This window comes from Chelonia mydas, chromosome 1, assembly GCF_015237465.2.
Source record: "Chelonia mydas isolate rCheMyd1 chromosome 1, rCheMyd1.pri.v2, whole genome shotgun sequence".
NCBI lineage: Eukaryota > Metazoa > Chordata > Testudines > Cheloniidae > Chelonia > Chelonia mydas.
The window spans coordinates 270,330,295-270,353,402 of record NC_057849.1 but is presented as its reverse complement, the minus strand read 5'-3'; the positions used below and the strand labels follow the sequence as shown (position 1 = coordinate 270,353,402).

General features: G+C 40.8%; 1 protein-coding gene across 2 annotated transcripts in view; it reads right to left on the bottom strand.

Moving 5' to 3' along the window:
* The window catches only part of KITLG (KIT ligand), an 88,550-nt gene that overhangs the window by 12,361 nt on the left and 53,081 nt on the right, over nucleotides 1-23,108 (bottom strand). For both annotated transcript variants that reach the window (XM_043546423.1, XM_027821680.3), the window contains exons 4-7: nucleotides 16,582-16,752; nucleotides 13,862-14,024; nucleotides 11,656-11,739; nucleotides 2,128-2,237 (exon numbers count right to left, since the gene is read on the bottom strand). In XM_043546423.1, the coding sequence (XP_043402358.1) occupies nucleotides 2,128-2,237; nucleotides 11,656-11,739; nucleotides 13,862-14,024; nucleotides 16,582-16,752 (528 nt within the window). The remainder of the gene's footprint in view (nucleotides 1-2,127; nucleotides 2,238-11,655; nucleotides 11,740-13,861; nucleotides 14,025-16,581; nucleotides 16,753-23,108) is intronic.

Below are 23,108 nucleotides of genomic sequence, written 5' to 3'. Positions count from 1 at the left end.
GGATGATGTGTCCCCTGACTAAGCCGAATTCAACTTAAAGCTGGCATTCTGTGCAATCCGCAACCTCAGTGGTCAAGAGGTAATCGCTACAAACAGCATCCTGAGGGACAGCCAAAGCCACCCATGTAAATCGGATGATGACATCCTCTCACGCTGTATGGAACATTTCCACAGCACCCTGAACCACCCTCCAGCTGCCGCTTGTTTAGAGCTAGGCAATCTGGCAACCACTGTGGTTTCGGACTGAGACACTTGCACCAATGTTGGATGAAGTGAAGAATGCCATCTGTAAATTGAAAAACGGACACGCAGCCAGCGCTGATGGCATCCCCCCCAGAGATGCTAAAATGTACTATTGACCCTGTAGCAGAATCACTTCTGGCCATCTTTTCTCTGGTGTGGAGATGTGGAACCTTGCCAGCTACCTGGAAGGACAGTATTGTGATCTCACTTTTGTAAGGGCAAGGCACCGTGCAGTGAATGTAAGAGCTACAGGCTGATCATCTTGTTGTCCATGCCAGGGAATGTGTGTATGTTCTGCTGGTGCATTTGGAGCCCCTGCTACATCAGAAGCATTGCCCCCAACAGTCAGGCTTTACGAGGAACAGGTCCACAATAGACACCATTTTGGCCCTCTGCTTGTTGTCGGAGCTACACCACAACTTCAAGAAGCCCACGCACATCACGCGTATTGATCTTAAGGCTGCATTTGATTCAGCTGACCAAGTCAGACTATGGAAGGCCTTAAAAGGTGTACGTGTTCCTACCACTCTGCTGGACTTGATCAGAGAGCTGCATAATGGAACCACTGCCAATGTACATCTGGGGAATTGGATGTTGGCACCTTTTAAATCAGTATCTGGTGTCAGGCAGGGCTGCATCTTGACCCCTGCACTCTTTTGTCAGGCAATGGATTTCATAATGCAACATTCCATCAGGTCAATAGGCAATAAGCTTGGTGATCTCTTGCTCTCAGACTCTGACTATGCTGATGACGTTGTTCTTCTAGAACAGAGGCCCAACAGCTTTTACGAGGCACTCCAGAAAATGGAAAAGAGTTCGCTAAGGTTGCCTTCCATGTTTCATGGTCAAAGACAAAGCTGCAAAATCTAGGACCAGGTCCACCAATCTCTTTGAATAATGAAACTGTCGAAGCTGTCTCCAGCTTTTGCTATTTGGGTTCTATACTCACTAGTTCCTCCAACTCTCACACAGAGGTTCTCCATTGGATTGGTATTGCAGCACTTGCCATGTGTCGTTTACTACAAATATGGAATCAAGATCATCTCAGGATGACCACCAAATTCAGGATCTATTGGAGCTGTATCCTCTCTGTACTGTTGTATGGCTGTGAAACATGGACAGTATGCTACTCAGACTGGGCAAAGCTGGAGGCTTTCCACAAAAAAATGCCAATGTCGTATATTGGGAATAAAGTGGAATGACTTCATTTGTCTACAGACTACTGGAACCATTGTCCACAGACAGTGTCTTATGCTTTTCAAACATATCGCAAGAATGCCATAAGATGTTACAACAAATGAAGTTCTCAGCGTGGCTTGTAATATCTGGGATAAAATTCCACCAATGAGGGGTGGAGACAGCCCAGAGGCAGCCCCTTCTTACATGGGTTCATCAGGTCTGTTCTGATGTTGGACTCTTGGGCCATCAAGCCCTTGTGGCCGCACAGGAACAGACCAAAAAGGGCTAACAATTGCTACTGCTGACTATTCAGCTAAGTGTTGAAGAAGAGTAAACCCTTTCTAGTGCAGACAAGACCTCAATAAATGGAAAAGCACTGCCACATCAAGACATAAATTGGGACAACTGGAAAGTTGTGGGAATTCTAGTTCCTAAATTTCAGGCCTAGAGTTATTGTGTTAGCACACCAACAGGCATTTTTTTTATTAGTATTATTAATTATTATTATTATTATTATTAGGAAGGAAGGGCAGGAGTGAGTTAGGAATTAAAAACAGAGATTCACTGATTATATATGTTTGAGAGTTACATAATTCAGTGAAGTTCAAATGATATGCCCCTAGTTTTTAAAATCAGGATACTTGTTTGCTTAGGGATAAAATGTAACCGGTCTCTGCCTACCCAGGTAAGTTTGAAATTTCTCACCTTCCAGCAGATGGCTCCCAAAGTAAAGCCGATAAGAAGAGAAAACAATGACGGCAATGCTATGCTTATCCCTTTCAGGCTGGGGCTGCTAATGAAGTCGAGTGCCTCTTCTGTAATTAAAAGCAGGGTAAGTGAAGACAGATTTTATGGAAAAAATTTATCTTTAGAGCAGCATTGTTAACAATAGCTAATTTATGCACATAAAATGACAGCTCTCAGCATCCCAAGTAACTGAGATAAATACTTCCTTCAAAGTTTTTTTTGGTTGGTTGTTTTTTTTGTTGGCGGTGATATTCATGCCAAAAACTTACAGGAAATTTGAAGTGAGCTGTAGCTCACGAAAGCTTATGCTCAAATAAATTTGTTAGTCTCTAAGGTGCTACAAGTACTCCTTTTCTTTTTGAGGAAATTTTTTATTGCTATTGCACAAGTCCTATCCTTCATGCACACAAGCAATTTCCACTGATCTCAGCAGGAGTTATGTATAGGCTGAGGCCAGAATTTGGACCCTTGGTTAGTTAGTTAAGGCAGGATACGAAAAATCCTGTGGGGGTAGCCTAGGATTCCACCTTCTAAACTGCAAATTGAGCTACAGGACACTTGATTTAAACAGCTTTAACCTAGCTTTACTTAGTATCAGGAACTGCAGCTCAAATGGTGCATTATCAGGATACACTGAAAACCTTAGACTGAGTATTGGAAAAGAAATGCTGTGGTTAGATAACAATAATATGCAGTTTATAAAAACTAAGTCCTGTGTTTAATCATGATTCTGATCAAGACTGAACTCTACTAGAACCCTGCAGGTGTGTAAATACTAAAGGGAAATTTTAATCAAGCAGAACAGATACCCGATTATTACATTACTGAAAGAGTAGATATTCTCTGGAGAAAGGAAGACAGGTAGATGCAGCAGAAACAGTTATGTGGAACAGAGTGGGAACACTGAACACAGAACCAACTGGTTAATCTGCGGTCAGGGGCGGTTTTCCCTCCAAAGAATTTGCAGTTTCTGCTAGCTTAGTCTTCCAGTAAGTCTCTACTTACTCCCTATGCACATCTTTTATCAAGCCCTCCCACAATTCACAGAGTTTATGTAAGAATCTGGATTTGGGATGGGTTTGCTGATGTGCATTTCAGAGATTTAGGGCCATGACTCAACTAATAACTTAACCTCATATCTAGTACTAGACCTGAGGCGGTTTGGAACCAGAACTAGACCTCTTGAATACACATGAAAATAATTCATATTGCTGATTATACACAGATCTTATTTTTAGAAGTAATTCCAACATCGTTCTTGTGGTTTACTCAGGAAGAATGCAGACTTGCTTCTGCCCAGGGAAAGAAATCCATATTTTGTTCATTAGCCATATTTCCTTCTTGGACACTTTACAGTTATACAACTAGAGTATATAACTACCCAAAGCTATGGGCATTCCCATTTGTAAAAACCTTACTCTTTTGACAAAGTTCCTCCACTGCCTTGGTGGGTCCTGCGCTTATTGGCAGATTTGCTTGCCTCAGAGATTCACAGCAGCCCTCAGTTTGGTCACTTTTGCTAGTGGCTCAAACCTGCCATTCACTCAGCTAACCTCATCACTGGCCAGCATGGGGAAAGGGAGGAGAACAATCCCCGCAGTCTCTGCTGACCCACCTAGTGGGTCAGGGGATAGGCCAGGGACCTTCCCCTTTGGTGGGACCCACAGTTCAGGTCACCTCCTCTTGTCTCAAATATGGAGTTGAGGGGGGGATGGGGAACCCAGGCCTGCCCTCTACTCCAGGTTCCAGCCCAGGGCCCTGTGGATTGCAACTGTCTACAGTGTCTCTTGTAACAGCTACATGACAGCTCAACTCCCTTGGCTACTTCCCCATAGCCTCCTCCCAACACCTTCTTTATCCTCACTGCAGAATCTTCCTCCTGAAGCCTAATCATGCTTATACTCCTCAGTCCTCCAGCAGCATGCCTTCTCACTCCTTGCACCCCCTCCCCTAACTGATGGGAGATCCTTTTTAACCAGGTGTCCTGATTAGTCTGCCTGCCATAATTGATTCTAGTATGTTCTTAATTGGCTCCAAGTGTCTTAATTTGCTTGCCTGTCTTAATTGGTTCTAGCAGGTTCTTGATTGCTCTAGTGCAGCCCCTGCTCTGGTCACTCAGGGAACAGAACACTATTCATCCAGTGGCCAGTATATTTGCCTTCTACCAAACTCCTGTACCCTGGATCCCAATAGGACCAAACTCCTGTACCCCACTGGTCTGGGTCTGTCACACTCTGTATACTCCAGGAAAAATGAATAATCTTCCAAAGGAAGGTATGTATGTTGTTGCAGATCTCAGAGAGCAGAGAAGTTATTTGATAACATGTTACCTTTGTTACCTTAGTTACCATATATAACCTACCACAAATTCTCCACCTACTCTACAATGCCAGTCTCAGCACGCAAGGGCAAGAGTGTAGACTTTTACGTAAAACACTTTTAACAAAAGTTATTCAAAGTATTCAGCTAGATACACAGATATCTAGTTAATTGCTACATTTTCACATTTGTTAATGTACATATTTCAACGAGTCTTTGGACCATAAACTAGCTTGACTTAAAATTAGACACTACTGATTGGAAAGTCTCATTTCTGATAAGAAGGCCTCAACATTCAGTTTTGCTTTCATTTAGCATTGACACAAACTTGAAAGGAATACTCAATTAGGTTTGTACCTGGGGAGGCAGGGCATATGGGACACAGTCTTCTAAATACATGTCAGGTCATGAAAAAATTTAACTCTTTTGTAAATTTGTTTTAAGACCATTTTGAGTTTATAGAAGGTGGTGGCTTGAGAGACTGAAACTAGTCATGGCAGATTTGATCATGTCCTATTTATTTCTGGTAATGTCTGCAGAGGGGTAGGTACTTCCAAAAACAAAACGTAAAACCCTACTACATGATCCCTGCCCCTCCTGGAGAGAAGATGTGGGGAATTGGTACAATAGATGCAATTAGGTTCAGATGTTTATATTCGAAATAGATTATATTTACACTGTTCCCATAGGGCTCCTCAAGCTTCTCAGTTGGTTCGTTTTCTGTTGGAATCACAGCACAGATAGGTTTTTAAGAGGGAATCTATGCCAAAGAAGTTAGTGGCCTTACAGATGTACTCAGGAAGAGTGTTCAGTTGATAGGGGATGCTATGGAGGAAAGCAGAAGCATTTGTGTGGGAAGCTGACAAAGCTCAAATCTTGTCCAACTTCACTTTGAAAAAATGTTCTGCCTCATTTTACTTCCTTACAATAGAAATTTCAAACCCAAAACATGGTAAGAGTCACCCAAACAACACTTGAGTTTCAGCAGGTTTTGGGCAACACCCACCCTCCATTTAAAAATTCCTAACAGGCTCAGACTCCCACAGTCTACTGATATTTTGTGGTGTGGAAATGTCTAATGATCTGCCTTTCTCCCTGTTTTTAGTGTTTCTAGGGGCAGTCAGCTAATCATTCTCGCCAAGCTGGAGAGGAAGGGAGCTTTCCCTCACTCATTAAAGAGAATCTGGGAGCAGGCTCCTCCTCTGAGGAGCCAGGTTCACCTTTTATTAGTGAGTACATCTGGGAGCTGCTGTATGGCAGAGTGCAATGGTCAGCAAACTGAAAATAGTATATGTTGTAAATTTCGTGGACACTCAGGAAGAGTTACAAGCTATTTCTGGAACCTGACAGCTTGCAGCCTCTGCAGGGGGCCTCTGTAGCATCATGAACAATAATTGGTTTTTCAAAATACTTGGCTAATTTCCATGAAATAAGCTGTTTGTTCCACTGAACTTAAAAAAAAAAAGTCAGAGATGCATCACTGATCACACAAGATCCAGGCACTGTAGTTATTGGCCTCCGGTAGCTTACAATCTCTGTTGACAAAGCTATCTGAACTGGTAAATACATCTTACGCCATGTATGTAGGTTCAGCAAGAAATTACAATTCAAGCCAGACATTACGTTTTGTTGCCATATCTGTCTCAAAGGGATTTTCCCTAGATATCTACTCATCTCCAAAGTAATTATCACACTATTTTATCACTTCAACTTCAATATTTCCCACCTGTAAATCTTTTGTAATTAAAAAGAAGGGGTCAAAGAAATGGAATGCAATATGAATTTCATGAACTGGAAACAAAGCAGGTTAATGCCTTTTGAAGATATTTGTTAAAGAATATTTTCTTAATTAAAAAGATCCAAATTCTACCTGGAAAAACTTAGGGATTGTTACGGATATACACAGGGCATGCCTGGGTATTCTTTGAGCTGCACAGTACTGAAGAAATGAGTCAAACTCTTGCAAAGAAACAGCAGGCAAAATGGCAGAATGCAGCACTGAACTTTCCATGAAAGTACAAACAGCACTACTGAGCTAGAAGTGAAAAATAAGTAAAAGTCAGACTTTTTGAATTTTAAACAGGGGAACAGGAGGCTACCCAACCTGGATAATGAGACTAACTTTGACTATTCATCTTGGTTTATTCTGTTGAAAGAACAGGCATCATTAGGACTCAAGGCACCAACCCTGCAACTTTTTCTGTGTTGAAGACCCTTATTGGACTTCACTGGGACTCTGCATAGCACAGCAGTCCACCTATGCAGAACAAACCGCAAGAATGCGACCAAAATCATTACTTAGAATTTAAAAATAGGATAGGGTACAGTAACTCCTCACTTAACATCCTCCTGCTTAACGTTGTTTCAAAGTTACATCACTGCTCAATTAGTGAACATGCTCGTTCAAAGTTGTGTAATGCTCCCTTATAACCTCGTTTGGCTGCCTGCTCTGTCCACTGCATGTCAGATTTTGTGGAAGAGCAGGCAAGACTTTACAAGGGAGCATTACACAAGTTCCTCTTCTCCGCCTCCTCCCCCTCCCTCCCAGTGCTTACCCCACCACCAAACAGCTGTTCAGTAGCGCTTAGGACTTTCTGGGAGGGAAGGGGAGGAGCGAGGAAGCACTGCATCTCCACTCCTCCCCCACCCTCCCAGAAAATCCTAAGCGCCGCCAAACAGCTGTTTGGTGGCAGAGAAGCGCTGGGAGGGAGGGGAAAGAGCAGGGAAGTACCGCATCTCTGCTCCTCCCCCTCCCTCCCAGAAAGTCCTAAGCACCGCCAAACAGTTTTTGTTTGGCGGCGCTTAGGACTTTCTGGAGGTGGAGGGGGAAGGAGCATGGATGCGGTGTGCTCCGGAGAGGAGGTGGAGTGGGAGTGGGAAGAGGTGGGCCTGGAGTGGAGTGGGTACAGGAAGAGGCGGGCCTGGAGCATCCCCTGGCAAAGTTGGCGCCTGTTCTTCTCCGGGTAAGCTGCCACTGCTCCTGCAAAGGTGCTTCCTAGCGTCCTTGCCTGCAGCTGGCTGTGCCTGTGTGGGGTAAGCCATGGGCACTTCCCAACCACAGTACAGTACATAATGCTTTTTGTCTGCCCCCCAAAAAGTTCCTTGGAACCTAACTCCCCGCATTTACATTAAATCTTATGGGAAAATTGGATTTGTTTAACATAGTTTCACTTAAAGTTGCATTTTTCAGGAACATAACTACAACGTTAAGTGAGGAGTTACTGTATAAAAACGGAAAGGTGAAACACCAGACAGAAGAAGCTGTCAGTTATTTTCAGTAGAGAAATCATGTTAGTGAGGGAAAAAAATTGGTTTGGAACATGTGACAGCTCCGTATTCAATATCATATGATTGGTACTGCACTACTGCCATCAAGACAAAATGAGAATGGAATCAGTCCTTCCAGTGGCTTCCAGTTTACTATTCAGTTGGTTTGGGTAGGATTTTGTCAGAAAAGGGGAAAGGAGGTGAGATTAAACAGACTGACAAGCTGTTTTTCCCTGTTTTCTTGTTATGGGAACTACTCAGGACATGCTGCTCTATTTTTGCAATTTTATTTCATTTTATTAAAATGTCCAGAGATCCTCAGGCATGACTGTTGAAATAAACATCCATTCAAACTGTAAAAAGTTTAATATCATTTCCTTATAATATATGCAGAATTCTATATTACAATCATCCTTTTTCAACGGGGCTTTTATAATACATTTCAGATTTTCACTATATGCTCTTTGGAATTCAAAGCAGTTACAAAGTCATCTTTTCCTGTGAACAGATTCATTAACAATGCAGTATTCATCATTTGTCAGACATTCATCTGGGAGGATATAATTGTAAACAGAGGTTCTATAAACATGAATCCAAAAATAATTATTTTCAATGTTTAATTTAAAAAATTACCACAGATGGAGATCAAAATTTTGGCCATTTTTTCCCCCAACTAAATAATTTTAATGGAAACGGTTTGCTGTTTTTTGACAACCTCTCCTTATGGGTGTTTCACTGTACAAAGTTTGAATACAAGGAACCTTTAGATTAAGTTGTGGGTGTGAATATTTTGATCACAGTCCTTTAAAAGGTGTAAAACTTTAGTTTTAGTAACCTCCCCAAATGGGGTGCTAAATTCATTTTCAGAGATGCCTCTCATATTGAGTTTTGTGGGGGAAATTAATTATGGGTCCAGTTTTCTGGGCCCAAATATCGAAAGGCTCAAGTAATATCATTCATGAATCTAAATACCTGATTATGCCCACAAAATGATTCTCAATTTTAACTTGTGGGCAATGAATGGTATGTCAGATTGATAGCTAAATGCCTATTTTACATTTCTTTCTACTCTTGATCTTCACTTCCTGTTTGAAACTTGGGTTTGAAGGTGCTGGTTTGAAAACCGTACTAAAACACATAGATTTAATCTGAGTCTAAACTACCTGCAGCTCCAGAGTCTCAGTCACAAATAGTGTATTTTCTGCCCCTTGTGGTAGTCACTGGTACTTAGGTATGGTGTGAGGAGTCCTGATCTTGGCTGCCTTGCCTGGCATCAATCCCATGGTCACTGTGCTGGTCCAGGCTCCTGTTTTGGGTGTAGGCTGCTCCTCCAGCTGTGCCCCGGCCTGCTTCTGGGCTGATCCCATAGCCCTGGGCACAGGATGCATTTGGGCCTACTCCCCCCAGCAGCCACAGCAAAAAACTGAACCTGTTCAGGCCCCAACTATGTGTGTGCTCTCTCTAGCCCTACCCCTGTCCCAGCTGATTGGCTTTGGGCTAACCTTGTGTCCCCACTTGGGCAGAGCTCAGCTACTGTCCTGGAGTGACATTCCTCTCTTCCAAAGAGAGGTGGTCTGGCTGCTGGAAGTCAGGGGTAGAATTTTGTCCCAATCCTACTTAACTGCAGATCTAGGGAATGAAGGCTCTGCACAATGGGTTTGTCTACAGTTGGAGCTAGGGTTTTGATTCCCAGGCTGAGGAGACATGCATACCTGGGGGAGGAATAGCTCAGTGGTTTGAGCATTTGCATGCTAAATCCAGGGTTGTGAGTTCAATCCTTAAGGGGGGCCATTTAGGGATCTGGGGAAAAAAATGGGGATTGGTCCTGCTTTGAGCAGGGGGTTGGACTAGATGACCTCCTGACGTCCCTTCCAACCCTGATATTCTACGATTCTACGCTATCACAGAATGCGCTAGTAGCTAAAAATAGAGCATAGACATGAGTGGCAGGAGGAGCTAGCTATCTGATTGTGTGTCTGGGATGGAACTGTACTCAGGGCAGCGAGTTTCTTCCATCACTTGTGCTGCAGCAGCTACACTTCTATTTTTAGTCAGTTAGCTCAATGAGAACTAGTGCAGACATGTCTCCTCGAGCTGGGAATTACACTTGAAGTGCAGACCTACCCTAAATCTCCCCCAAACACACCTCCTAAAGAGACAGCAACAGTGCAGGGAGAGCCTAATATCTGAAAGTGGCAATGGTGGGTGAGGGTGAGAATCTTCTGGAAACTAGGTTTCAGAGTAGCAGCCGTGTTAGTCTGTATTCACAAAAAGAAAAGGAGTACTTGTGGCACCTTAGAGACTAACAAATTTATTTGAGCATAAGCTTTCGTGAGCTACAGCTCACTTCATCGGATGCATCCGGTGAAGTGAGCTGTAGCTCACGAAAGCTTATGCTCAAATAAATTTGTTAGTCTCTAAGGTGCCACAAGTACTCCTTTTCTTTCTGGAACTAGGGGCTGGTGTGCAGAGCCACAAGCCAAGCAGGGAGCAGAAACGTAGGCAGCCAAGAGTCAGGTTGCGTAAGGGCCCCTAGGGAGCGGGGGGGAAGTGCCTTTCTTTTAGTAACTTCTCCTGTCTCGTGGCCAGGAGTTGCTTTCTTGCCCATCAGCAAGGCAGGTTGCCACAGGCTTCTCTCTCCCTGTGCCTTCCTCAGCAGGAGCAGCACCATTCATCCCAGCATACCACATATTTAGTCACCCCAGTTACATGGGAAGTATATGGAAAGAGCTGGAAAGAGACAGACAGCATGGCACAGCTGTTGGTGCAGAAAGAGCTAGGGAAATAATACTGTTACAACCTGGGATGCTGGCAAGAAAGTAGTAGTTCCTGGTATCAAGCCAGAAGTTACTAATGGAGAGTTACTTTTGTTCCCCAGTGTAAACTCTCCTTCCCATTTCCAGTCTCGCTGCAGTTCCTGCAAATATCTGATGACTTTTCTTTTCATTCCAATGCAGCAGTCGGCAGATTCAGTCATGTTCCCAATGCCTTCCACAGATAATTTATTAGGGAAGAAGATGGGAAACCTCTTTCTCTCCTACAGGCAGGACACTGAAATCAGGGCTCTGGATGTCCACCCAGGTACTGCTCTAACTTCTGCTACAAATATTAGAGCAACACCTTAGTCTCCATCAGGCTCTGACAGACCCCTCACCTTCCGGAGATAAGAAATCAAACGCTTGATTTAAATAACATACTAAGAGTTCGTTGGTTTTGTGTTAATCTCCTCAGCTCAGGTCTAAAATTTATTTTGTTTAAGTTGCTGTAAAGACTAAAAAACACCCTCTAAGTCTGCAGTAATTTTAACTAAGTTAAACTACAGAACATCTACATTTAAATATGTGTAACTTCACCCCTTAAAAATACACCCATTAAACTGGGAGTTGTACAAAGATTGGGAAGACAGGAAAATGAGTCCATCTGAACGTGGCCTATTAGAATATGCTGTATCCAAATCACTAGTTCAGTATTATCAAAATTGACATAGTAAAGCAACAGTGTTAGTGTCATGATGCCAATTTAAGAAAACTTCAGTAGTAGTTTGGAACGGTTTCATTTTCTGTCCATTAAAATTAAATGTTGGGGAAGGCATGTTGGTTGAGGTCACATGGTTTGTGAGTCTTAAAGGCACTAAAAAATCAGAGTGCAGAGATTTGCATTCTGTCATTTTTGAAAGTCACCACATAGTTGTAATTGTATGGCATCCCTGGAGTCTGACTGAATCAGGTCATTTCATTTTGGTGTAATTACAGATAATACGATGTACCATCAGACATTATAATGATCCAATTGCTTTGCATGATTAAGGCTACTTTCCTCTAAGTGCTCATAAAAAAAGTGTTAAATGGAAATATAAATATATCAGTTCATATACATATATCATATATAATTTGTACTTACTGTTATTGTCACTGCTATCATTCCTAAGGGAGCTGGCAGCAACAGGAGGTAACAAAAATGGTTTTGTTACACTGACTCTTGGATCTAAATAGAAAATGAGTGTCAGTATTATGCAACTTAAAATACAGTTCCCCTTACGTAAGGCACTTGGCAAGAGGGCTACTCTGATCGGTTAACATATTATATTAGATTATGGCTATAGGGGCTGGATCCACAAAGGTATTAAGGCACCTAAATCCCAGATTTAGGTGCTTAAATCCCATTTTAGGTGTCACTGTGATTCACTAAACCCTGGCCTGGCTGCTGCCTTACCCTGTAGCACCTAAACACACTTGGCACCTAAGTTTTTGAAGTAAGAGTTCCCTAGGTAATTAAGTTTCTGCTTCTGGGCTTGCACACTGCTGCCTTGATTAAGCACCTGGATGGCTATCTCCTGCCTGATGCTCGGAGTGAACCTATCTCCCCTGAGGAGCCTGATCTAGTAGGTGTGCTCAGCGGCCAACTACTGGATTGGGTCCCATTCAAAATCTGTCTGGACGAGGAGGCGGCGGTAGTGACCTTATAATATTTAGTCCAGTGGTTAGAGCACTCACTTGGGATGTGGGAAACCGAGGTTCCATTTCACCTCCTCACATACAGGGGGAGAGAGAGGTTTTGAACAGCAATGTCCTATCCAAGGCTGGCTTTATGGAGGAAGACTGCCCAGAGCATTGTGGTCAAGAGGCAAGGAGTGGGGCAGCCCTGGGGTGCAAGGCCGTGGAAGGGAGCTTGAGGCAATGGGGGGAAGGGGCAAGGCAGTGGGTCAAGGGTGCAGTGAGGGGCTGGGTAGCGGGCTGGGGGAGGCAGCAGGGGTCAGGGGCAATGGGAACCCTACCCACTTCCATATCTTCCACCTCTCAGGAAAGTGCTGTAATCACTGAGAATCATGGAAGACCCCTGTTCAAATCCTTTCTCCGCCTCTGCCTGAGGGTGGAATTGAACCTGCATGTCTCTCACATCCCAGATGAATACTCTAATGACTAAAAGTTACAGTGTGGGCACCAACACCTCGGGCTACTTTGCATGGAGTGAGGCAGGTGCCTAATTCATTCTCACAAGAAACAACCTAGGCGCCAAAGCCACCTACTCCAGGTGAGGGGTTCCCAGTTATGGATCACTAGCAGAGATATGTGCCTAAGTCCATGAAAGGGGCAGGGTTTAGGACACACCCCGCTTGTCAGCATCTCCCATTGGTTATTGTATACAGCTCCTTCCTACTGACTTTTGAGGGTCCTATTCTTAGGCGCCTGTCTCTCCCCATTCATTGTATAGGGAGCCTAGTAGCAAACTCGGGCTTTGTAGATTGCATTGTTGTTCCTGTGATTTTCTAGGTGTTTAAAAATGTTAGGTGTTGCAACACTTCAGCCTGTGTGTGTATCCAGGCCTAAAGTACTTCCAGTTCTTATTGGTGTAACTGTGCAACTGGATATGTTGCCCTAATTAAAACAATTAATTAAGAATCATCACTGTGGCAACAAAATTTAAGAAATTCAAAACATCCATTCATTAAGGACTGCAATGGGCACAAGCATATGAAACCACAGGAATCTAACCTGAGCTTTTTAAAGACTCTATATCATAAATCCATGATACCCTTTAGTGGGAATGGGCCAAATTCAGAGATGATTTTCAACTGGTGCTATTTACACTTCGTTCCAGACACTCAGCCTATAAACTATGCCACCTTAAATTCCTTTAGACCTGCTTACCAATGCTTAACCTATACCACCTTACATATCGCCTCTGAATTGGCCCAGTATCCACAAAGACATTTTCAAAAAGATCAAACTGTCACAGTTAAGAAAAAGTCAAGTGCAAGATAAAATGCAGCACTAAGAACATGGTAAAAGAACAACCCAGGATATTTTTGTTGATGTGAAAACAATCTGAGCACATACACTGAAATAACTGTAGGCTGTGTTAATAAACGATGGTATGTAATGATGTCAGTTTTGCTATCAGGCTTAGTTCTATAGGACTAGCAGTGGGACTTCAGCCTTGGCATTATTAGTCGCTGTCACAGATAGTAAAAAACATGAAGCTAATTGATCAGATCCTCAGACGCTCTGAACTGACATAAAACTTTATTGACTTCAAAGGAGATACACCAATTTACACCAGCTGAGGATCTGGCTCAACAAAAATGGAAACAATTTTATGATCTTACTGTTCTCTGGTGTTTCTGTTGTTGACGGCAGAACACAGTCACTATGATCCGATGTTTCTGCAAAATCCTTGTAGACTTCAATGGTGCTGTTAAAGTACCTAAAGAATTCTTCAGGAATGAACCTGCCTTCTTCATAAAGATGACGACTTTCTTTTCTAAAATTCTAGGGAAAAAATACAGAATTCTATTTTTTAAAAGTCCAGACAAATACTCATTTTGGTAAATCTGGCCTAAGAGATAGACAATGGGTACTTTACCAAGGAATACCAACAGGTGACACAGAAATTAAGTTAACATTTAAGATGCAGAGTTCTGCTTTACTTCAGGAGATCTCAAACTTAAAAATACCAAAAGCTCTGATCCCAGGATTTTGAATTAATTTATTTCACTTTGCAAAGTTAGCCCTGTTAATCCACTCTTGAAAAATTGTCACAAAAATGTACAGCCTAGGCTTGAAATCTCCTCACCCATCTTACCCTAATGATGGGGGAAAAAAACAACCACCCATGAGATTTTAATTCTTAATTTTAAAAAAAGTTGTTTGTTCCTGGGTGTGTGGAATTTTATAAGGCTTTGCTTGACCATTATAATGTGAAACAGGAACACAATACATTCAGCATTACCAGCATAAGTGTTTTCGATATTGAAACAAGTAACTGTGGTCCAAGTTCCACTATTGGTGTCAGCCTGCCTCTCTGGAGTGCATCTAAAAATAAGAGAGGGACTCCATAATTGTGAAGCCTGATGGATAATATGTTGTGCCAAACTAACTAAAGACTCTGAGATCCATGTTAATGCTATTTTTTTAAACCTACCCTTATCTTTAATGACAGCTGTTACTTATCCCAGCAATTCAAGTTTGGCCAGGGGCTAGTTTTTGGTCCTAATAAGTGTGGCAGGGACAAGAGCATCTTTAAATCATGCACCAAGAAAACTTCCTAGTGGGTAGTTCTTCAGTTTGTTTTCTTTTTCTTGTTACAAGGATAGATCTAGGTTCATTCTTCTTCCAGGAAACAAAATTACCTAGTAATTCCTTCAAATTACAGAGATTACTATCCTCATTTCCATTTAGCTAAAAGTCTCTCTTTTAAGACAAAGATTTTAAGTAAAAATCACATTTAATTTAAAAAAAAGTATCTTGTACCAGCAGACCATGGCAAATTCATAGATTGAATTTGCTGAGATAGATACATTTGGGTGTGTGCTAAAAGACAAAATTAGGATTGTAATGGAAAGGTAACTAAAACCCTAACATGCAATCATCATCACAGCAACTAAATAATGCACCTGACTGCAGGTCAGGAGATCAGGTTCTACTCTGAGGTTTGCCATAGACTTGCTGTATGATACTGGGCAAGTCAATTCACTTCTCTGTGCATCTGTTTCTCTCTGTAAAATGGAAATAATTGCACTTGCCCACCTTTGTAAGTGGTTTAAGATCTACTGATGGAAGGTAACTCTAGGGTGAAATCCTTGACTTCAACAGGGCCTGGATCTCACACTTAGTACTTTTAATTAAGTAATTATTAACAAAACCATTTACTCATACATAGAGTACTCAAAGCTGGGCAATGTTACTCAGAATGCAATTAGACATATCAGGGCTTACACATAAAAGTTATTAACAAAAATAAGTCTTTTATTACTCTTATTCCTAATAAGGCTAGAATCAGACTCCTGGAGTGAGATTCCTGGAGCACTTCCAGCAACTACTGGAATCAGGGAGGTCCACTATCATGTATAACTGTCCTTGGTTAAAGGTCCATTAATTCAATATGAAGGTTTCTGAAATTGACTGATTAATATAATCTTACTAGTTTATCACAGTCTTTTTCAGATATTTTTAGATTGAAATTAGTAATTATGCTCAGGATTCCAGTGTAAGTTAGATGCAAAATGATTCATGCTTGTTTGATATAGACCAGTTTGATTTACCTTGAGAATGAGAGTTAAATGTTTGGACTATGCACTGACAACATATTGAATATATCTGTCTATTTGGTCATCCTATACGTTGTAATCCCTCTGAGGCTTTTTAAGTGATTATACCTAAAGCTAAGATTTTGTCAGGGATATTTTTAGCAAAAAAGGCACAGACAGGTCATGGACAATAAACAAAAATTCACAGAAGCCTGTGATCTGTACGTGATTTTACTAAAAATATCCATAACAAAATGGGTAGGGAGAAGGATAGGGTAGGATCCAACACACAACGCTGCTGGGGCTCTAAGGTCCCCACGCTGCCCATTGCAGCAGCAGCAGAGCAGCTGCAGGGGCCCCAGCTTGGAGCCTGGAGGGGACCCTATGACCCGCAGTGGCCTGGAACTCCTCTCAGAGCATCCCACTGCGCTGGCGGCTGGGAGCTGCAGGTCCTGGCTGACAGCTCCAGCTCTGCTGCCCCAGGGCTGATGTCACAGAGGTTTCTGGAAGTCACAGATTCCATGACTTTGTGATCTCCTTGACAAAATCCTAGCCTTATCTTATACCTTTTCTCTCACTTGATGTAGCCAATAGCTAACATCTCTCCATTGTACTCAGTACATCTTTAAAGGGGAAGTAGTAGTTGCATTGAACAGGAATTGAAACAAAGAATATAGAACCTAAAGTAGCCTTGGTTGTAGGGTTGTTTTCTTTTTTTGTACATGTCATGTACCCTGCTACAAAAATTCAGATATAATTGTGCAGTATAAAGGGGAAAATGCTCTCTTTGAGAAGATTACCTTATTTTTCTCAGAATCTAGACATGACATAATATCATTGATTATCCTCGTGAGATTATTGATGATTGAATAGTTGCTTAAAACATCAGACATATCTGAAAATTTTTGCAGAAGATGATGCAGACTCTTTGAAAACTCAGGCACCATCAAATGTAACCAACAGTGATTAGGCTGTCAGGGAAGATAAAAAAGAAGAGAGGCAGATTAAACACCACACTTAACCAATTTTTGCATAAGTAACACAGAGTGTAAAAGTAGATTAAATTGTTCCTTCCAATTTGCATCATCTTGCACTTGTCTAAATTGAAATTCAACTAACATTATGCTGCCTGCTGTTCTCTTGAGTCCTTTTGGTGCATCTTACAATCCTCCTTGATCTTGGCTGACTTAATTATGTTCTCTGCAAAGTTGTCGGCATAATGTTACCCCTTCTTCCAGTTTGGGAATAAATGTCAAACTTCAGTTTGAGCATCTGATCTGCGGGCTACTCCAGTATTACCTCTTTCCATGCCGAAACTGGCCATTTATTCCGACTCTTTCATATCATACCTACTTTTGTTTAATGACTATTTCTTGGACAATTGTTTTCCAGACAATCTTCAAAATACTCATCTTCATTTCACTACTGTTGCTACCCTACACTTATATAGCACCTTAAATCCAGGAGGATCTTTGAGTTAAGGTTCTGTTCTGAAAAATAAGTTTCTAAACTTGGCATTATGGGATTCCATGATTGTTTTCTTAATTTCTGAGCAACTCTGCATAGTTTACAAGAAACTGCTTCCCCCTCCAGTCTTTTTTTACTAAATGCCAGCCCTACAAATTCACCCTGGGTATGAAAGTCAACCTGAGGTTTTTCCTTCTCATGTACCCTTACCAATAAAAAGAATCATGAGGTCATAACTTGGCCTCTATTACACCTGTGCAGTGACATGGTCTTCAAATCATGCCCCAAGTGATACCTGTGCAACCACAAGTCAGTGGGTTTGCACAGATTTAGCTCATTGCTTCTGCATTGGAACCTAGTAAATCATTCTGTTGATGTACAGGAAGTAATAAAATACAGCACACTTTTACTTAGCTATGTTGGCTCAGCAGGACTAACATGAGTAAAAAAGGAGAGAAAACCTAAGTCATTATGCCTAAATATACACAGGCAGTAGATCTGTTCAATAAGAAGGGCCAGGTTTATATACTGACAACTTTATATATAGAAATCTCTTCACAACAAGCTGTGCCTTCACCACACAATGCTTTATTACACATTGTAGGAAAGATTTTTAAAAAGTGAAGAATAATGTAGATATCAGTACCGTAAGTAAAACACTGGAATTTGTCTAGTACACTAAGCTATTATCCCAGCTCTTGAGAAAGTTGCCATGGCATCTTTAGTGACAAGTGGTCAAGATTTTGTTTTGCATCTCATATGGAAGATATGCCTTCAGTAGCACAGTGCCTGTCTCTAACACTTCTTGCAGTACCTTGCTTGATATGTGGAGTTCTTCCATCCAAATACTGACATGCCCAGGTTTTCTTCACCTTGTGAGATTGATCACAATACTAAGTGTTAAATTTGGTATTCCTTATATGTGCCAAAATTTCATGTTGTGTTCAATCAGCATCACTTGGGGCTGAATGCTTTTCTAGTCTAGTTTACCTCCTATTCATTACCATTTATGGACATCTTCACCTTTCTGCATTTTTATGGGGGAGAGACATGCATACCTTCTAAGACTAAATAAACTATTGAGCAATCTTCATGTTTAGTGAACAGGTTCACATTTACAGTTTAGCTTTACCTTACAGTCTTCACTAACTTTGTCATTTTTGTGTAAAAGAAACCATAAAGCAGTATTACAGTATTTAGCATTACAGTATTACCTCCTGGTATGAGTCCCCATGCAAGGATGTAACAAGCAGTATGTAATGTTGTTGTGTTGGCCCCAGGGTATTAGACAAGGTGGGTGAGGAAATATCTTTTATTGGACCAGCTTCTGTTGGTGAGAGGCGTTGTGAGCTTACACAGAGCTCTTCCTTCAGGTCTGGGAATGGGAAGTGTATAACGAACAGTGACATTTTGGGCATTGTGCAATTGACAATGCCTGGCCTTGCCTCTCCGATCCTTTTGTATAGGAGCACTAACCGGAGGGCATTAGAAAGAGCAAAGAGTAGAAGCCTTGTTGACCTTTATTCTGTAGTAGGGACAGGTCTGATACTGTCCCCTTCCACACAGCCCTAATGGCCCAGACAGCTCATCACCTGCACTGACTCTGCTACCACTAGAGCAGCACTACAAGCAATATCTTGTAATGTAGAATACCAAAATTCTGTGCTTCCAGCGTGATTCTAATTTGTTGCCCTTTCTGCTCAGTAAGTTAGATCTCTAGGAGAGTCATGAAGGGCTCTGACTTATAATGCTGTCAGCAGACTGATGATATTCAGCTCTAAATTTCCTTCTCATCAGAGTCAAACTGTGCACTTTCCTTGCTTTCTCAGTAGGGAAAGATCAAAGATAGGGATGAGAATAAGCTGGCTGAAGTGTGTTCAAAAGCACAGATGTGATAATAGTTGACAGAGAGAAATAGTTAATGGAACTGAGACATTTACCATTGCTCCATCTGTACTAGTTATTTCTGCCCCCGACAAAGACATTTACATCTCTGGGTACTTTTTACCTGACTGCTTTTATGCTCCCAGGAAGTAGCAGTAGAAGCTTTTATCTTTCTGCATTTAGCTAAGAGATTGTAGTTTCTTTTCATTGGTTCAGACCTTGCCTTTTACCTCCAGGTTAGACTTCTGCAATGCACTCTATTTGGATCTACTCTGAGAGCTACTCAGCTAGTGCATAATGCAAGAACCCTTCTGCTTAATGGAGTTGGTCAGCTTGAACACGTTAGATGCACTGTGCTGGTTTCCCATCTGCTTTCTATGCAATTTACCTTTCTACTTTTAATCTATAAAGCTTTGGAGCTGCTACAATAGATACCATTTCCCACTTCATGCACCATACGAAGTGTCTGATAAAGTAAGGCACTTTCCTCAGTCCCTAGATGTGCACTTTTCAGGACTGAAAGCAGAACATTTGCTGGAGAGGCTCCAGCTATGGGTTTCTTTGCTTGCAGGAATCTGTCAGAACCCAAATCAAAGGGCATTTATTCAGCCAACCCTTTGCCAAAAGTCTCTAAATTGAGGCATTGTCTCTTCCTATTTGTGTCTTGGTGAGTTAGTATTGCTGCTCATTGTGAATACATATGGATGTTAGTTTTTAGATGTGATGCAGCCAGATGCCATGGCAATGAAAGCACTGTACTTAATGAAATACATTGTAAAGCCAAAGTTTGCATGTTTTATAGCCACCAATTCCTAAAGGCAATACTGCTGAAAGGAAACTTGTTGGGCCAAAACAAAACATCATTACATCTAAACTATATTTAACTAATCAATGTAGGATGCAAACTGGACTAACAATCAGATTACTACCTATTATAGGCTGTCATAGTATTATATGATGTTTTGGTGATTACAAAAGTCACATTCTTGTTCACTTTATAAACCAGGGAATCAGGATGGATAAAAATCAATATTTTTTTTCAATTAAAAAAATCAGATTAAAAAAATTAAATACACAGTTCTTTTAAATAAACCTATTTAAAATTAAATGTGAAATTTACAAATTATTTAAGACCTAAATTTAATTTATTAAAACTTTGCATTAAATGAAAAATAATATTAAGCAGTACATGTTTTCTGCAAAGTTTTAGAGAAACTCAGAGCACTAAATTTGTGGAAGCCATTGGTTAAGAACCTGAAACTAGAGTTTGCTGAAGTGCTAAACCAGTTTTTTAACAGCAGTAGCCTCTTCTGCAGATGCAGAGAGAATATTTTCTTCAATTCAGTTAATTAAAAGTAAAAACCAACGGGAGTTGAAAAGCAGGAAACCTTGTTTTCTTCTTCCAATCTATGAATAAAACTGGGTATGAGAGGATGAGATCTACTAGCTCTAAAATCATGAAGGAACCAGTGACCAGAAACAATGAGTTCAATTCATGAACTCTATTTTTTACTTCATTTAATAAATCAGTTTTAAACGACAAACATGTTTTGATAATGTTTTTGATTTTTTTTTTAATGCATCCAGCACCTTTAAGGTAGTTTTTGTTAATTTTTTTAAATGCTATTTTGTGCCTTTTAATGGAATTTGAATTTCCAAATAGAGCTTGACACAAATCACAAGTAAAAAACAAAGAAATCCTAGTAAATAAATGCATTGTTCACTATTTTGTAACTTAAATAAAAATTGTAAAAATTAACGATCTGAATAAATGTAAATTAAGCTGTATAATTGTTAAATAAATAAATATAGATATAGGATATACTCCTAGTTAGCAAAAAAACACCTAATTTAGGGTAAATGAACAAGCTTTAATGGTTACCAATTAATATCTTATCCTCTCTTTAGCAAAGTTACTGAAAAGTACAAATGTAAAACATGATTAAAATCAGTGATTTAAATCACTTTCATATAAATCAATCCGTCCTGCAGGGCATTAAAGAAAACTTTCTGGTCTGAATTAATCTTAAAACTCTTCAGTTACAGACAAAGTAATAAGATCTTAAATTGAATGTTTAAAAAACCTTAGAGTATTGATTTTTTTTAAATACATATTTCATGAGAGGTACCAGATGGGATGAACTGGAAACTAATAGAGAAAACAGTGCAAATAGTGATAATGTTTACTTCCCACATAGTTCTGTCAGTTTACCTCACTGATCTGGAAGGATAAGAGGCTAGAGTTGAGTCTAACTTTTGCACTTTTAAAGACCACCCCGATGTAAATCTTTGAGACATGGAAGATAGATATCAAATATCTGTGATTTGAAAGAGTGTTATGTGCAGCTACAGCAGCCTGTTACTATTTCCTTTTTTTTGGATAACTGCTCTTTGGGACTCATCAAAAATTCTAATCTATAATATATATTAGACCATATAGGATTCAGAAAGGACTCGCAATAACAAATGATGCAAAGAAAATATTTTGTTCAGCTGAGTTTAATTAGCCTAAAATATCAGGTATAATTTGCACTCCTTGAGGTTAACTTGGGATTTTTGGTTCGTGCAAATCTCCAAGCTTCAATAGAACTCATAACCATCTATTCTGCCCCAGTCCAACATTGATGCCACACACATTGAGGATGGGCACGGGGCGTTCAAAAATCAAAAGACAGACTATTGTATTTTGGGGGTATTAACCCCCCCCCCCAAACAAACAAAAGAACCAAAACAAAAGCCCCCAAGCCCTCATGGATTGTTGAGCAAGTCACATGATTTTTTTGATCTCTTGAGATTGGCAATAATGAGAATTTACTGAACTATGCCCACTGTGCATGATTTTGGTTTTCATAATGAAAATTTCACACAGCTCTAGTTACAAGTATGATAGCCAACAACGTTACTTTTTACATCTATTGAATAATACACAGCTAATACAGGACTATACCAGGGCTCAAAAAAGAGCTAGATAAGTTCAAGAAAGATAGGTCAATCAATGACTATTAGCCAGGATGGGCGGGGATGGTGTCCATAGCCTCTGTTTGCCAGAGGCTGGGAATGAGCGACAGGGGATGGATCAGTTGATGATTGCCTGTTCCGTTCATTCCCTCTGGGGCACCTGGCACTGGCCACTATCAGAGGAGAGGCTACTGGACTAGATGGACCTTTGGTCTGACCCAGTATGGCCGTTCTGATGTTCTATCTATATATTATATAATGTGCACAGTTATTTAGAGACTTGAGACTTTAAGGCCAGAAGGGACTATCATGATCATCTACTCTGACCTTGTGCACATTGCAGGCCACAGAACCTCACACACCCACTCCTGTAATAGACCCCTAACCTCTGGCTGAGTTACTGAAGTCCTCAAATCTTGATTTAAAGAATTCTAATTACAGAAAATCCACCATTTACTCTCATTCAAACCAGCAACTGACCCATGCCCCACACTGCAGAGGAGGGCAAATCCCCTCCTCCTCAGGGTCTCTCCCAATCTGACCTGGGCGGAAATTCTCTCCTGACCCCAAATATGGGGACCAGTTAGACACTGGGCATGTGGGCAAAACCCATCAGCCAGACACCTGGTAAAGAATTCTCTATAGTAACACAGAGCTCTTCCCCTTCTGTCCCATCACCGGCCACGGGGAATACCTGCTACTAGCAGTCACAGATCGGTTACATTGTAAACAGTTTCATATCATACCCTCTACAAATTTAACAAGCTCAATCTTGAAGACAGTTAGGTTTTTTCTCCCCAGAACTTCACTCCTCTGATTATTAGAAATCTCTACTCAATTTCAAGCCTAAACTTACTGATGGCCAGATTATAGACATTTGTTCTTGTGTCAACTTGTTCCTTAACTTAAATACCAGGGAGGAAGAGGAATTATTTATCTCTGATGTATTTATAGACAATTATATCTTCCCTCAGCCTTCATTTTGTTAGTCTAAACAAGCTGATTACATTAAGACTCC